General features: G+C 39.6%; 2 protein-coding genes across 3 annotated transcripts; one reads left to right on the forward strand and one right to left on the reverse strand.

The window, feature by feature from the left end:
• Positions 1-677: 677 nt before the first annotated feature.
• On the reverse strand, positions 678-5,040 carry LOC147510314 (zinc finger CCCH domain-containing protein 39-like). Of its 2 annotated transcripts, none has more exons than XM_086602316.1 (2): positions 3,950-5,040; positions 678-870 (listed from the first exon to the last, which is right to left on the reverse strand). In XM_086602316.1, the coding sequence occupies exons 1-2, from the start codon at positions 4,677-4,679 to the stop codon at positions 836-838; spliced, it is 765 nt and encodes a 254-aa protein (XP_086458442.1). In that variant the 5' UTR covers positions 4,680-5,040; the 3' UTR covers positions 678-835. The 2 variants fall into 2 exon arrangements, with proteins under 2 accessions (XP_086458442.1, XP_086458441.1); XM_086602315.1 differs by lacking the exon at positions 678-870 and adding an exon at positions 927-1,505 and having other exon boundaries at positions 3,950-5,034.
• Positions 5,041-5,274: 234 nt separating this feature from the next.
• LOC147510315 (uncharacterized) lies at positions 5,275-8,923 on the forward strand. Its single transcript, XM_086602317.1, has 3 exons — positions 5,275-6,198; positions 7,040-7,917; positions 8,032-8,923. The coding sequence occupies exons 2-3, from the start codon at positions 7,798-7,800 to the stop codon at positions 8,341-8,343; spliced, it is 432 nt and encodes a 143-aa protein (XP_086458443.1). The 5' UTR covers positions 5,275-6,198; positions 7,040-7,797; the 3' UTR covers positions 8,344-8,923.
• Positions 8,924-12,927: the final 4,004 nt, after the last annotated feature.

Below are 12,927 nucleotides of genomic sequence, written 5' to 3' on the forward strand. Positions count from 1 at the left end.
AAAGGAAACATAAGAAAAGTATTGACATCCTCATACGTCACAATCAACTGGTAATAACTTCTACAATAAATTACTAGTGCCTAATCTAGTAGTTTCCATGTTCCTGGAAGAGGAAAGAATATGATATAGCTTACTAGCAGAGTAGCAGTATGCTCCACCTTCTTGTGCTTGTTTCACAGAAGCAGAACAAGCTTGAAACTTCGAAAGTTCAGAATACATTTAGTGATAACTTCGAACCAATGGAAATTAGAGGATTACAACTAGAACTCTAGAAGATAATGTTAACCTGTTGAAAGGAGTCTGAATTGTGCCTTAAAAATTCTCCCTGTTCTTCAGAGTTTATCCAAGGAAATGCTACTATAACTCTGCAAATTTGTAAGTTGAGACTTTTGATTCTATAAACGCCTTTTGTATAACTTTGTAAATCTAGTAAGTAAAAGTGAACTCTAAAACCCATTTCAGTCATTCTTTTCCTATTTTATTTGTTTTCTTTTCTCTTCTTCCCTAGAAAAATAATCCAGTTGTCCTAGAATCAGTTGACGTCCTAATGAAATCCGGACTTTAATTGGGACAATCTTTTCTATAGTATTTGGTGTTCCTTGTGTTTTTATTTAGCTACAAGATTATCAAATGCACACTACTTCTGTTGTTGCTTTGACAGTTCGACATGAGAATGGTGCACGCAAAGCAACACAACAATGTGCCTTAAAAAGTTAAAACATAACCCAACCAATCAATGATCAATGTTAACCACAAACTGATTATAGTACACTGAATCTATAACTGCAGCAATCTCGAAATGGTTGCAAATTATCTGCTATATCTTGTTTCCTTTTTACTTGTTTTTCACTACATTGTCCATCATCTGCACTATTACAAGGAAAAAAACAACACAATGGTGGTTAACAATCTAAAGAAAGAGAGCATCAATCAAATCATTTAGATATAGAAACACTGACTGCGCAAATGTTGAGAACCAATGATTTCCAATTGCAGACATTTAACTATATTGCAAAAAGAATGTTCCCTCCCAATGGCAGGGATGAGAAGGAAAGAATACAATGTAGGTAATCTGAATGTATATTCAGAACAGAAGAAAACACTATTTCTCAAATTTGGAAATGTTTGGTCTGTCAACATGTTGAAAACAATGCACTCCTTCCTGTGCCCCTGATACACTTGTAGCTAAAACCATGGAAATCACAAAATTGGGTGTTTGTGAATAACTTTTCTGTAGATATCTATTTAAACTTTAACTCAGTTCTCTGTTTTGCTTGGTGATTGATTTACTAATGGTATATCATCAATCCAATCAGCATAGATTCGGCTAATCTTCTCTGGACCTTTCCATTTCGAAAAGAATTTTTCTAACACTTGCTTTTTAGAAGCCACTGCCACGGTATTATCTAGAGATGCGTCATTGGCAGGACTAGGAAGAGGTTTTGGTGGAGCTACACCTACCTTACCCATCTCTATTTCATTATGACCACCAAACTTCTGCAGCTCTGTGAATCAAAATAGCAGCAAACAACATCATAATCAGAAATCTAACCTGAAGAATACTTCCATACTCTCTTTTCACTGTTACTTGTAAAACCATATGATAATACAAGTAAATATGAATATCTTTAAAAGCCATACATGAAAGATAAATCATATTAATCATCTACATAATGTTTACAAAGAGGGAAATTTTTTAATGAGACAGAAAAATTTATTTTTTCCTTTCCAAAGGTATGACTTCGACTGAAAATATATTGGTCAAACATTTTAAGGGAACAAGCACAATGAACTGATATTAGTATCATTAATAAGCAAAACTCTTTTCCTGCCCTGTTCTTCTCAGTTATAGTTTACTTTTTCTTTTCTTTTTTCCTTTTTATTTTTAAGTTGGACAGAAATTTAGCGATGACCTAATCTTAGAGAAATTGAAGTTCCAGCGCGCGCTGTAGAAGAGAAGAGGAAGTAGGAAATTGCTAACCAATTATAGATTTTGCTACCAGAAAATTCCGTCCTAATCTTAAAGAAGCTGTGTGTTCCCTATGAGCTATGGAAGAGAACCGGAACAAAAAAGACTATAACCAATTATGGACTATGTACTTATCCTATCAGAAGAGTTCATAAAATCACGTGGTATGATTGAATCAGATACAATCCAGCAGTCAGTGCATGATGAAACATCAAACCTGATAGGAATTTATCTTCTTGTTCTTTTAAAGAGTGCTAATGCGTCATGAGAAGAGAAGGGTGAACCCAAGCGGCCACATACTTAGGTACAGTGACATTGAAGAGGACAGCACTCCATTCTTTCAAGAAATAACAGATCTTCCCCAAAAATACTAAGTAAAGAAGTGTATAGATCCACTCTACCTATGAAAAGAAGTGTATAGATCCTTCAAAGAGATTGAAAATCACAGCTCTGTTCATATAATTTGTCTCTCTTTCGATTACGTCATTGTACAATAGAAAAAGGACCACCCGGAAAAGAGAGGTAGATCTAAATCAGAGATTGACAACCCTGATTCTTTTGGCTGGAAATATTACAATGGATATACGCAGAGGTTGGTTTATACGTGAGAAAGAGAGAGACGTGCCAAGTCGAGAGAGACAGAGGCTGACACTCCAGCTCTTTCAACACAACTCATGTCCTTACATATTTAGACGCAAGGTTGTATGCTTGCTATTAAATTTAGAACACCCATGGGTGTCCACAAATATAAAATGAGCGCAAAGCATGACTAATAGCAGATTACCAACAAGTAATACACATAATAAAAACGATTTTTCAGAAATTTGAATTAACAAGTAACTTTAGTTTTGGCAAATTACAATATCGAATGAGTACTAAATTTCTGTAAACAATTTAATATCCATGTAAAAATAAATATGAAATATCCACTGACCCCATGTCTGATACCGACATAATAACCGTGTCCATGTTACTTAGAAACTACCACTTATACAATGAAGGGTGGTAATGGGGCGGATGCCCTTCAATGTGACGGTCTAGACTCTGCTCAATGAAATATGTAAGAAAGGATTTATCATTGTCACACACATGACACAGATGGTTGACCTGACCCCTCCATAGGCTCTTGTCGGTATTCGACACAGCCTTCATCATTTCCCTATAGTATTCTAGGGGAAAGAAAAACTTGAGATCAGTCCCCAAGAATTAAACAAATGGAGTAGTTTTTCTCCACTCGTCTCTCTGAATTGATTTCCTTTCTATTGGAGCTTCTATGCCTAAGACCCCAAGTACAGTTTCTTCATTGATCTTACTATTTTTTACGATAGAAGTTGAATGAAACAGAAGAAAAAGAGTAAAGTTGACGGTAATAGGGTATTTCAAGTATCAGAAAAGAATGATTAGTTTCCTCAAGCTATGACAGACACGTTGAACCTACAGCTGTAGTATACAACAAAGACATCTCCATCTTACCAATGGGATCTTGACCAATTTGTAATATTTTAACATACCATAGCGTTTTCTTTTGCAATAGTATTCTACATAACTGCGGACTGCCAAAGCTTTGCAAAACTTTGTACGTGCATGGTCGCTAATTTGTTTGGGGTGGGTGTGTTAATTCAACACAAGTTCCTCTCTAACAAAACTTATCAAGCATCAAATCTTAAATAAATTACACTGGTAAGATTTTCCAAAAATCAACTTCAGCAACATTCAAATGTCGTAAAAGAGGAAAGCAACCCACTTGAAGAGTTGTGCAGGTGCCACTCCTTCAAATCCTAACATATCATGTGAAGATAATCCATTACATGTTTACATTACATATATATGGAAAATATGTATCTAATCTGTTAAATAAAAGAAGCGAGTGTCTGTTTGTACCTCCAAAACACAAATACGAAAGCAAACAAACAACAACAAGAATATAGAAAATATGGAATTATGTGGCAAACAATGCTAATTAAGGTTATGCTGGAATACCTGATTGGCCATGAGCAAAGTGACACTTATCACCAAAAGGACAGTTACCCGTAGTCTCCCATTTGTTACACATCTTTGTCTTCCAAGATGCAGGCTTCAAATTCATCCAATTACCATCAACGCTGGAGTTTACAGTCTCACTACGATCAGATTGCTCGGTCTTGGGTCCATCATCGATAGGTGGTCCTGTTGTGCGAATACTTATCACAGAAGTCTCCCTAAACTTGCGTGGATCCTCATGACGATAATTGCACCTATCCCCAAATGGGCATTCCTCCCCATTATAAAACTTCCTGCATAGCCTCATTCTATTGATAATATTTTGGTCTTCTTCCCAATTCACCATTCGGTCATCCCCATTAGAAGCAACTATGTCCTGCCAGTTAGGTGGAGCTTTCCTCATTTCTTCTATCCCATGGGCATAATGGCAGCTACTCCCGTACGGACAAGTACCCTGTCTAAATTTTTCACAAAGACGTGTCTTGAAAAACAATTTGTTCATCCTTCTGTTAGCTAACGGATTCGGTGGAAGGGGTATTCTCAAATTCATATTATGATTAGGAACAGGAACCAAAGGAGTAGCTTCAGAGTTTCTAGGCCTCTTCAAAGGTGGTACAGGTCTGTCATTGTTGTTAATTGGGATTTCAGGCCAAAATCCAACAGAATCATCCCCGGAAGACGCAAAAGGTGTTGGTTGAAAAAAATGAGGTGGAAGAACAGGTGTAGTCATATCAACAACAGGATTTAATTGGTCGGGTTAATAACTAACAGTTGTGTGTATCAATGTATCCAAGCCTAAATCTATGATCAACAAAACAATTGTAACGTCAAAAAAATAATGAAAAAAACAAACTATTGATTGAGTCTAAGAAAACCCATTCAAGATTTGATAAAAAATAATCTTGTGTATACCTTTTAAGGCAAGAGAAGAATAAAGAAAAATCTGTGTAGTTTTATAATAGTGTTAAAGAAAAAGCATAGCATTGTCAAGTTATTATTACCTGACCCGGAAAAAACTTGAAAACCTGACTAATAAGTTTCCAAAAATGTAATTAAAGAAGGGCCTTAAACCCTAGTAGACGTCAAAGTAACAGTAACTCTTTAGAGAGAGACAAGACCTAAAACCTTAAACCCTAATTTAATTCACTAAAATCCAGATGAAAGGTCAACTTTAACCCTGTATTAGTAGAAAAAGTCAACTTTACCCTCCTTAAAGAAAATAAAACAAATCAGTTTTATTCAGTTTTATTCATGAATGGATCTTTTGGCGTAGTTCATGACTTCCCCAACCAAAACCACGTACTAAGCTTACCATCTAGCAATTTCTACTCCAATGGTCGACAGCTTGCTGTGGTAACAGAAGAAAGTGTTGGAAGAAACTATTATGAACAGGGAATCAATAGCTCGGTATTTGAAGGAAAACAATATGATCGATACAAGAATTGTAGTAAACGCTCTTTACTGGATGTAAAGGTATGTTTTGGATTAATCTTACAGACGTAGGCAATCAGAGAAAGATGTGATGGTTGGGTTGGATTTGACCGAGTTCGTATGAACGAACTAACTACGTATCAAGTTTTCTCTGCTGGGGGAGACTTGAATAAGGTTAGACGTAGTTCTTCCTTTTCTTTATATAGATGAGGGTGCTCGCGTCTCCCCCTCTCGCGCATCCAATCAAGTTCTGGACTTGATGGCACTTAAAGAGCCATAAAGGCGTCCTATGGTGGAGTGATGGCGAGCGCACCTGTAGCTCAGGTCTTTAAGGTGACAGCCAGGCCATATATTACTAGTCGTTGGGGTGATGGCCAATATGAGCGTTATGGATGCTTACCGTTCTAGATGCGGACGATCTGAGGGGATAACATTCAGGGTGCTGACTAGGTCGCTTGACCTGTATGAACTGATCATTAGCAACCTGGACACTTAGATGAGTGTTACCATCCTGGTGTGTTGGGCACGTGCTTAATATTTACTAGAAGTGTATATTATTCCCTCACACAGCCCCCTCTCAGTAGGTCATTTGGTATTGGATAGCGATCTGGTGAGAGATTTAAGTTGTCACGTGGATGACACGTGGGACGGTTGATTTGAAATGTTGCAACTGAACCGCCTCGTAATATGGGGAGACATGGCACGTTAGGGCTAAATAAAATGATTGCACTACTTTGGAAAACGAACCAGTGACTTGTGATATACGCCTGGAGAACTGAAGTGTTCGTCATTTGCATCCTTGAGTTCGAAAGGCACAGGTTAGTTTCTGCCATTTTTGCTTTGCGTTTCCTTTACTTTGCTATTTTTTTTTTGTTGGGTTCACTAGGTTTTAGCTGTCATTTATTTGTTGTTGGTGAGATGTACAAGAAAAGGAAGTATGTCTGACTCAGATGATACTCGATCTGAGGAGATTCGAGATGTTTCATTGAGTGAGGAAGTAGAGGAGGTTGGTTCTGATTCTGTGGTCACAGTGGCGAGAAGTTCTGGTGATATGGTTGCATCATCCTCTAGTGGTTTGCTTCCTAAGGTAGTAGACAAGCGAGCTCTAAAAATCTTTGGTGATTTGAGGCGTGCGTATGATATTCGTATAAGCGATTTGGAGATTCACGAACTGGCGTTTTTAGTAACGCGTTCGTCCCCCTTGACTATGGTGTGGTTAACTGCGAGGGGCAACTGAGAGCGGGGTTGAGGTTACCGTTGTCTAGGCTGACATGTGAGTTTTTAAATTCATGTGAGAAAGCGCCCTGCCAGTTCGTTGGAAGCACATGGCGTTTGCTTAAAGTATTCGACCTTTTGAATGAAAGTGGAGAATACAACATGGGTGTTGCAAATATTGCTGAGCATTTTGTTGTGAAACGATCTAGAGCTAACAACTTTAGCTTACATAGGTCTAGCGTTCTAGATGGGGTTAGTAACGAACCCTGGGAGAAGAGGTCATTTTTTATAGTTGGGAATTATTGTACCTTTGGGTTTAGTGTTAAGACTAGGGTTTGTAATTTTACTGGTATGTACTAGGTTGTTTGGTTGAACTATGCCCCTGTTTTGTATGTTGATAAGTATGTGCTATAACGAATGACCTTTGCCTTTTTAATGTTACAGAGGTCGCTATTGCCAGAAGGAAAGGACATAGTGTGATAGAGAAGTTTGCTCGTCTGACTCGTGCTAAGAAGCGAGAGAAGTTGCTTGAAATAGCCAACTACTGTGTTGAAAGAGGAGGACGCGGGATCAGGGCAAAGAGGAAATAGCAGAAGAAGAGGTTCAAAGGTCATAACGTGATTACATCATCAAGTGGCTCAAGCATGGAGCGTGAAGACAGTGGTATTGTCAGTAGGGAGGCTAAGAACAAGAGCTGGTCTACACAGGAGCCAGCTAGCGGTGGGGCTGGTGGTAGTAGGTCAGTGAGGCGACCTGAAGGTGAAAGGTCCGAAGTTGCTTCAAGGGGGAGAGGGCAGGTGGACGCCCCCTTCGACCTGGATGACATCGCCGCCAGTCTTCGTGAGCGGAAGAATACGTTAAAGAGGAAGGCTGAGGAGTCTGATGGTCGAGCTGTGAAGGTCGCTAAAAGGCTTGGGGACATTGTTGGGAGCAGCTTTGGTGCTGGTAGTGTTGAGTGAACTGGTGGGAAGACCATGCATAGTTCGAGGTCGAGGGCCCATGTCGATTTTAGTATTCTGGGTAGTGGTGGTACTGAAATTGTTCCGATCCTTACTGCTGGCAGGGTGAAGGAGAAAATGGTTGCCAATGATAGTGGGAAGAGTTATTCTGGTAAAGGTAAAGACATTCTGGAACACAATCTGGAGTATGTGAATGAGAGGTCGGGACAAAAGCAATTCTTGTAAAGGTCAAACATTAGTTACATGTTTGCACCTATAGCGACTTGTTTACTGGAGGGGATGACGCTTGATGGAGGTAGGAAGGATCTTGATTCCAAGGGTCTAGAACAAAACCTAAGGGCTATGGACCTGGTGCACTGTTTGGTAAGTGGTCAAGTTGTCATTGTTGGACTGATCTTCCACTCTTTCATATATTTGCGTTAGGATGTGCACTTGTGTGATGTTGCGATTCCTTTTTTTATTTTTTATTTTTTGCAGTTGATAGCTGGTTATCAAAAGTTAAAGACGGCGACTCAATTTGCTAAGATGGAGAAAGGTGATGTCGAAGCTTTGAAGGACGAGCTGGCGTCTGTTCAGGCGGTGCAGGAGTCTGAGAAGAAAGAGTTGGACGCTATGAAGGCGCAGCTCGTCTTAATGACTCTGGAGAAGACGGTAGTTGTCAACGAGGTGAACGACCTGGTGGGAAAGTTAGCCACGGCTAACGATTTCGCCCAGAAGTGCAAGGGGGTCACGCTGCAGGCTAAAAAGGCATATGACGATATGTGCCTTGAACTAGAAGAGCTGGAGTAGAAGTATGAGCAGCTCAGAGAAGAGCATGAACGTGGGCTTTGGGTGAACGAGAGAATGACTCACCCGAAGATATAAGTGATGCTCTTAATGTAGTGCCCTCTGTTGTTGCCTCTGCCTCTGTTGATCTACTGCTTGTTGTTGGCGAGCTGGAAATGAACACTGTTGTCCTTCTTGTTGCGACCGCCATAGAACCTGTCTCATCTCCTATGCTGGACCCTCTGCAAGTTGATACCTTTGACCATGTTGTTTGATTTCTTCTTCTTTGAGAGTTGTGAAGTTTTTTAACGTCTCTCTTGAATTTGTAATCATGTGCAAAAGTGGTGGAGATACAATAGAGCTGGTTTCCTGGGCTTGCCCAGATAGTTCACCTTACTATTGGTTGTATGGCCCAGGACATATACATTAAGAGCTGATAACTTGGGGTAGCTTGGGCAGTTCGCTTTATTTATCGCTTTAGTTTTGAGATCTGGACTAACTGGTTTCTACATAAGTGGCAGTTCGATAGTTTGAAGGAACTGGTTTCCTGAGTGTGTTCAGGCAGTTCGTATTTTGCACTTATGAAATGCATGTTTACTTTGAAGTGTGGTCTTACTTTTGTCTGAATGCTTGTTGCATGTTGCTTTAATATCTCAGTAGGAACTTGACCTAGAGATGTATGTTCTGTCATCTAAGAAGACTTAGGATGCCTTGAAGCATTTAGCTCGATTGAATAAGCGTTTTGCAATAAGTTGATCCTCGAGTTGTACGTATTCAACTAGTGAGAAGTGTTGGAGCTATGAAGCCTTTGAGCTCGAGTGAGCATTGTAGCTTAAGTAAGCGTGTTGCTCTTAGAGAGCATTCTACACTAAGTTAACCCTAGAAATGTAGGTTTTGAACTAGTGAGTGGTGTGTGAGCTATGTAGCCCTGAGCTCGAGTGAGCGTTTGATTGTACAGAACGCTTGAGCTCGGAAATCATTTAAGTTTGTTTGAATGTTTTGCTCTTAGAGAGTGTTCTGCACTTAGTTGACCCTAGAAATATAGGTCTCCAACTAGCAAGAAATGTTAAGGTTAAGTAGCCTATGAGCTATGTAGCTCTGAGCTCGAGTGAGCATTTTAATGTGGAGAACGTTTAAGCCCTATAGAGCGTTTTAGTTTGAGTGAGCATTCTGCTCTTAGAGAGCGAGCGGTGCATCGACTTGACAACATTGGGAGAGTGCAGTGCATTGATGCAAAATAAAAACTATGTGTATAAATGCTAAGAGTAAGAACTTATGGAAATAGAATTTTTTATTAATAAAATTTCTTTAACAAGAAAGTATTCCAAAGGCGTGGAAGTGCCTATCCATTTTGGGTTTTTATCCAATATGCTCCATTGCCAACGACTCATTCCACTATATAAGGGTTTTCCCATGTTGGTGCCAGTTTCGAATCATCATTAATATTTTTCAAGACTAGGTCGCTAGGTTGGAAACTTCGAGAGTTAACTCGCTTGTTGTATGTCTTCCTCAGGGTTTGGTGGTAGAATGCCACTCGAATGGCTGCTAGGTCGCGTCGTTCTTCAAGTAAGTCGACCTCACGAGCAAGAATGGAATCGATCTAACTAGATTCGACAATCTTAGATCGAGTTATTGTAATTGTCAGCTCAGTAGGGATGACAGCCTCAGTACCATAGCATAGTGAGAATGGTGACTCACCTGTACTAGAACGAGTTGTCATTCTATGAGCCCATAGGATATTTTCTAGCTGCATTGGCCACTGGCTTTTGTTCTTTTCGATCTTCTTTTTCAAGTTCTCCAGAATTGCTTTGTTACTAGTTTCTGCTTGACCATTGCTCTGAGCGTATTGGGGAGTGGAGAATGCGTGAACGATCTTTCACTTGGCCAAGAATTCTTTGACTGTTTTTCCCTTGAATTGAGAGTCATTATCCCTCACTAATGTGTGGGGGAGGCCAGATTTGGTAATGATGTTAGTCTAAATGAAGTTTCTGACATTAGATTCTTTAACATAAGCCAAGGGAATCACTTCCACCCATTTGGTGAAGTAGTCTGTTGCTGCTAGGACGAACCGAAAGCCTGTTCTTTTATGTGGGATAAATGTACCTATGATGTCCAAGCCCCACATGTGAAATGCCTAAGGGATGGCAATGTTGATCAGTTTGCAAGCTGCCTGGATGATGTTCTGTACAAATGTTTGACACTTAATGCATTTGAGTACATACTTCTTGGCATCGATCTGCATTCTCGGCTAGAAATATCCTTGTGAGATTGCTTTGTGAGCCAGATAGCGACCTCCTGCGTGGTTCCCACATTCTCCATCGTGGATTTCTGCGAAAATCATCTGACCCTGTTCTGGGCTTATGCACCTCAGATGTCCTCCGGCGGATTTTCTAAAAAGCTTACTGTTTACTAGGCAGTAGCGATGTTTCGACCCCCACCTACGTGGCAAATGTCCATTAGTAGGGGTCTCTATTTTTATTCGTTTAATCGACAGGGCTAAAACCCAATTTGCAATATCATGGATCAATGTACATATATGCCCATTAACTCATGTGTCTAAGGCAGAACCCTAGCCACATGGCTTGTTATTTACGTACATTAATTTATATCCAGATTCGTTTCTTATCAAAGAGATAATTATCAGTTGAGAGTCATGTTCAATTACAATTATTTGAGCTACAAGAAATCTCTACTCTACACATATAAATACCAAACTATTTTTTATACAGAACTACGTTCTTGAGACTTGATCCCATCGATAATTTGGGTACGTAGGCAACCGAAAAGTACAGTCTTATCATTCACTTGATCACCATCGCATTTTCATTATTTTTCTACGTTTTTCATCTCTTTTGTCACCACTTAGTGTTTTGATCATATTTGGTCGAAACATAATTGGCGCCGTCTGCAGTTCTTATTCAACACCCTCGATCACGTTCTGCAAAAATTATGACGAATACTAGAAGAGCTCAAGTTCCCGATACAATTACTGTCGATCAACCCAACCATGATGTTCAAGGTCAACCTGGCGACAACGGACAAAAAGAAAAACCCACCGACATTACTATTTTTCCACGAAGATATGGTCTCCGCAATCTGATACTAATAATATAAGTCATATGCCTCAAGAAGCACTTCTTCGAAAGTTCTAGCGTGTATGGATCGGAAATAGAATAGTTACTACAAGCGTCGTCTGAAATGAAACATTCCTCTCAAAGATAATGTGACATCTATCACACCACAACATAACACACACCAACAACATTATAGCGTGTTGGATCGTTTACATGGTGAGAATGAGATTCCCGTTGTTCACAACGTACGTCATCCACGAGTTCTCGAAATTGGTGTTGTATCTGTCACACTACAATATAACACACGCTAACAACATAGTTGCGTGTGAGATCGTTGAAGTGGTGATGATTAGATTCTCGTTGTTCACAATGGTTACCCACGAGTTCAAGACAATAAATATGGACTTCGTAATGGTTACTTTTCACGAATATCAGCAAAGCGTATCTAATTTATATTTTTCCATTGTCGTTTGATAGTGACAATGGTTGTCTCATATTATTTGTTAGTACGGCTCTTATATCAACTGAATGGAGGCATTCTTGCTTTGAGAAAATTGCATTGGCCTTGTTTCATGTTGTCAGTCGTCTTAAGCTTATTTCAAAGAAGGAATAGTCGAAGTTTATACTTATCAAATATCCGCTACGCAAGTTTTTTTGCAATGTCTACGGATCGAGTCGCAGAATGGAAAAGTTACCTTAGCACTTACAACATTGTCTCTGACACTTATACAGTTAAAAAGAGACAAATTTTGGTTTCGCTAATGGCTGATTTTCTTATCGATGATATTCCTATGTCGAACGCATTACTCGATGAGGAACACGTCCATTCCTAATTGTCATTACCTTCCGGGGGCGACGACTTGAAATACTTATCGGATGTATCAGCTAATTGTTAGATTTACACCGATAGTTTGCATAATAAGTCTGGCTCCGGTCTTGGTTTTGTCATCTTGAAGCTGAATGAAGACATAATTGGGAGGTCTCTACGTTTGGGTTTTGACACTTCACATTATATGGCCGAGTACGAAACTGTCATTTGCGGTATACGCACAACTCTTTAGCTGGGGGCGACTAAGTTACGATTAATTATTCTAAGTTAGTCGCTAGCCACTTTGAATGATAATATGCGGCTCGCGATGATAGAATGGACATTTATTTGGACTTAGTTTAACGAATTGCATGAAATTTTACATCTATCAGTATTGTACAGTATCTGCATTATGATGTAAGGCATCCTGATTCTATCGCATACTTATCCGTGGAAAATCAAGTCGTCGCTGTCACGACAACACTGGATTAACCACTTATGTTGTCAGATGATTCCAACTAGCTTGGCATTGATAATGTCTCGGTATATACCGACGACGATCATGCAGCTGCCGATGCTCCAGAATTCCTGATGTCCAAAAACTCTATCGCAGCGGCACAAGTCTCAATCCTATTCTTCGTTGTTTGGGTAGATCGAATGATTTACTAGGCCTCGACGCGAAGAAATTCATTCCGGACTATGTGAACAGCACTCCCGGGGGCGAAG

This window comes from Coptis chinensis, chromosome 3 (assembly GCF_015680905.1).
Source record: "Coptis chinensis isolate HL-2020 chromosome 3, ASM1568090v1, whole genome shotgun sequence".
Classification (NCBI taxonomy): Eukaryota; Viridiplantae; Streptophyta; class Magnoliopsida; order Ranunculales; family Ranunculaceae; genus Coptis; species Coptis chinensis.

Bases quoted from the DNA above. Each gene is read 5' to 3' on its own strand.
- LOC147510314 (XM_086602315.1), bottom strand. From the start codon at position 4,679: ATGACTACACCTGTTCTTCCACCTCATTTTTTTCAACCAACACCTTTT. The intron at 1,506-3,949 runs GTATTCCAGCAT...TTTGATTCACAG, and splicing joins CTTTGCTCATGGCCAATCAG to AGCTGCAGAAGTTTGGTGGT.
- LOC147510315 (XM_086602317.1), top strand. From the start codon at position 7,798: ATGTTTGCACCTATAGCGACTTGTTTACTGGAGGGGATGACGCTTGAT. The intron at 7,918-8,031 runs GTAAGTGGTCAA...TATTTTTTGCAG, and splicing joins TGGACCTGGTGCACTGTTTG to TTGATAGCTGGTTATCAAAA.